Source organism: Crocuta crocuta, unplaced genomic scaffold (assembly GCF_008692635.1).
Source record: "Crocuta crocuta isolate KB4526 unplaced genomic scaffold, BGI_CrCroc_1.0 scaffold7, whole genome shotgun sequence".
NCBI lineage: Eukaryota > Metazoa > Chordata > Mammalia > Carnivora > Hyaenidae > Crocuta > Crocuta crocuta.
In genome coordinates this window covers 7,937,072-7,937,652 of record NW_027531904.1, presented here as the reverse complement: position 1 = coordinate 7,937,652, position 581 = coordinate 7,937,072, and the positions used below count along the sequence as shown (strand labels likewise).

Below are 581 nucleotides of genomic sequence, written 5' to 3'. Positions count from 1 at the left end.
TCTAGAGCCAGGTGCGCTCCCTGCGCCCCAGCGTCCGGGCCTTACCGTCCCAGGCGTCGAACATGTCGGTGATGAAGTAGTCGATGAAGGAGATCTGGGACTTGGGGATGCTGCACGTGTGTCTGTCGAAAACCGGCATCACCACAGGCAGGTCCTGCTGCTTCTCCTCGTCCGTCTGCGGAGCACAAAGTGCCCGAATTGTGACGCTCCGCGTGTGGCTCCGCGACCCCGGGGGCTCCCAGAGCAGCAGCCAGAACCCTGCGGGCCGCAGGCAACANAGGGCAGGAAGGAAGCCGCCCCCTTCACAGACCCGGGGCTGCCTCTCCCCTCAGGCCAAGTATGTTATTTGAAAAGGTTATGAACACCCTGGAGCTCGAGGTCAAAACAAAACGAAAAGAAAAAACCCAAAACCTCTGGGATGAACAGTTTTTATGTACTTCAGTCAGGCTCTTCCAGAGCATCTTCGGGATTCCAGAGGGGTTTGCAATAAAGACCCAGGGGGAAGGCAAGTTTATCTTGAAAGACACAAGGAAGCTGCCTTTTATTTAGTTATTTTTAAGTCTCATTTCACAAAAGTGTCG

The 581-nt window shown here is 54.7% G+C and overlaps 1 protein-coding gene across 1 annotated transcript in view; it reads right to left on the bottom strand.

The window, feature by feature from the left end:
- PDE8A (phosphodiesterase 8A) overlaps window positions 1–581 on the bottom strand; it is a 168,180-nt gene that overhangs the window by 1,716 nt on the left and 165,883 nt on the right. The window contains exon 21 of the mRNA XM_077774262.1: window positions 46–175. Coding sequence (XP_077630388.1) covers window positions 46–175 — 130 coding nt within the window. The remainder of the gene's footprint in view (window positions 1–45; window positions 176–581) is intronic.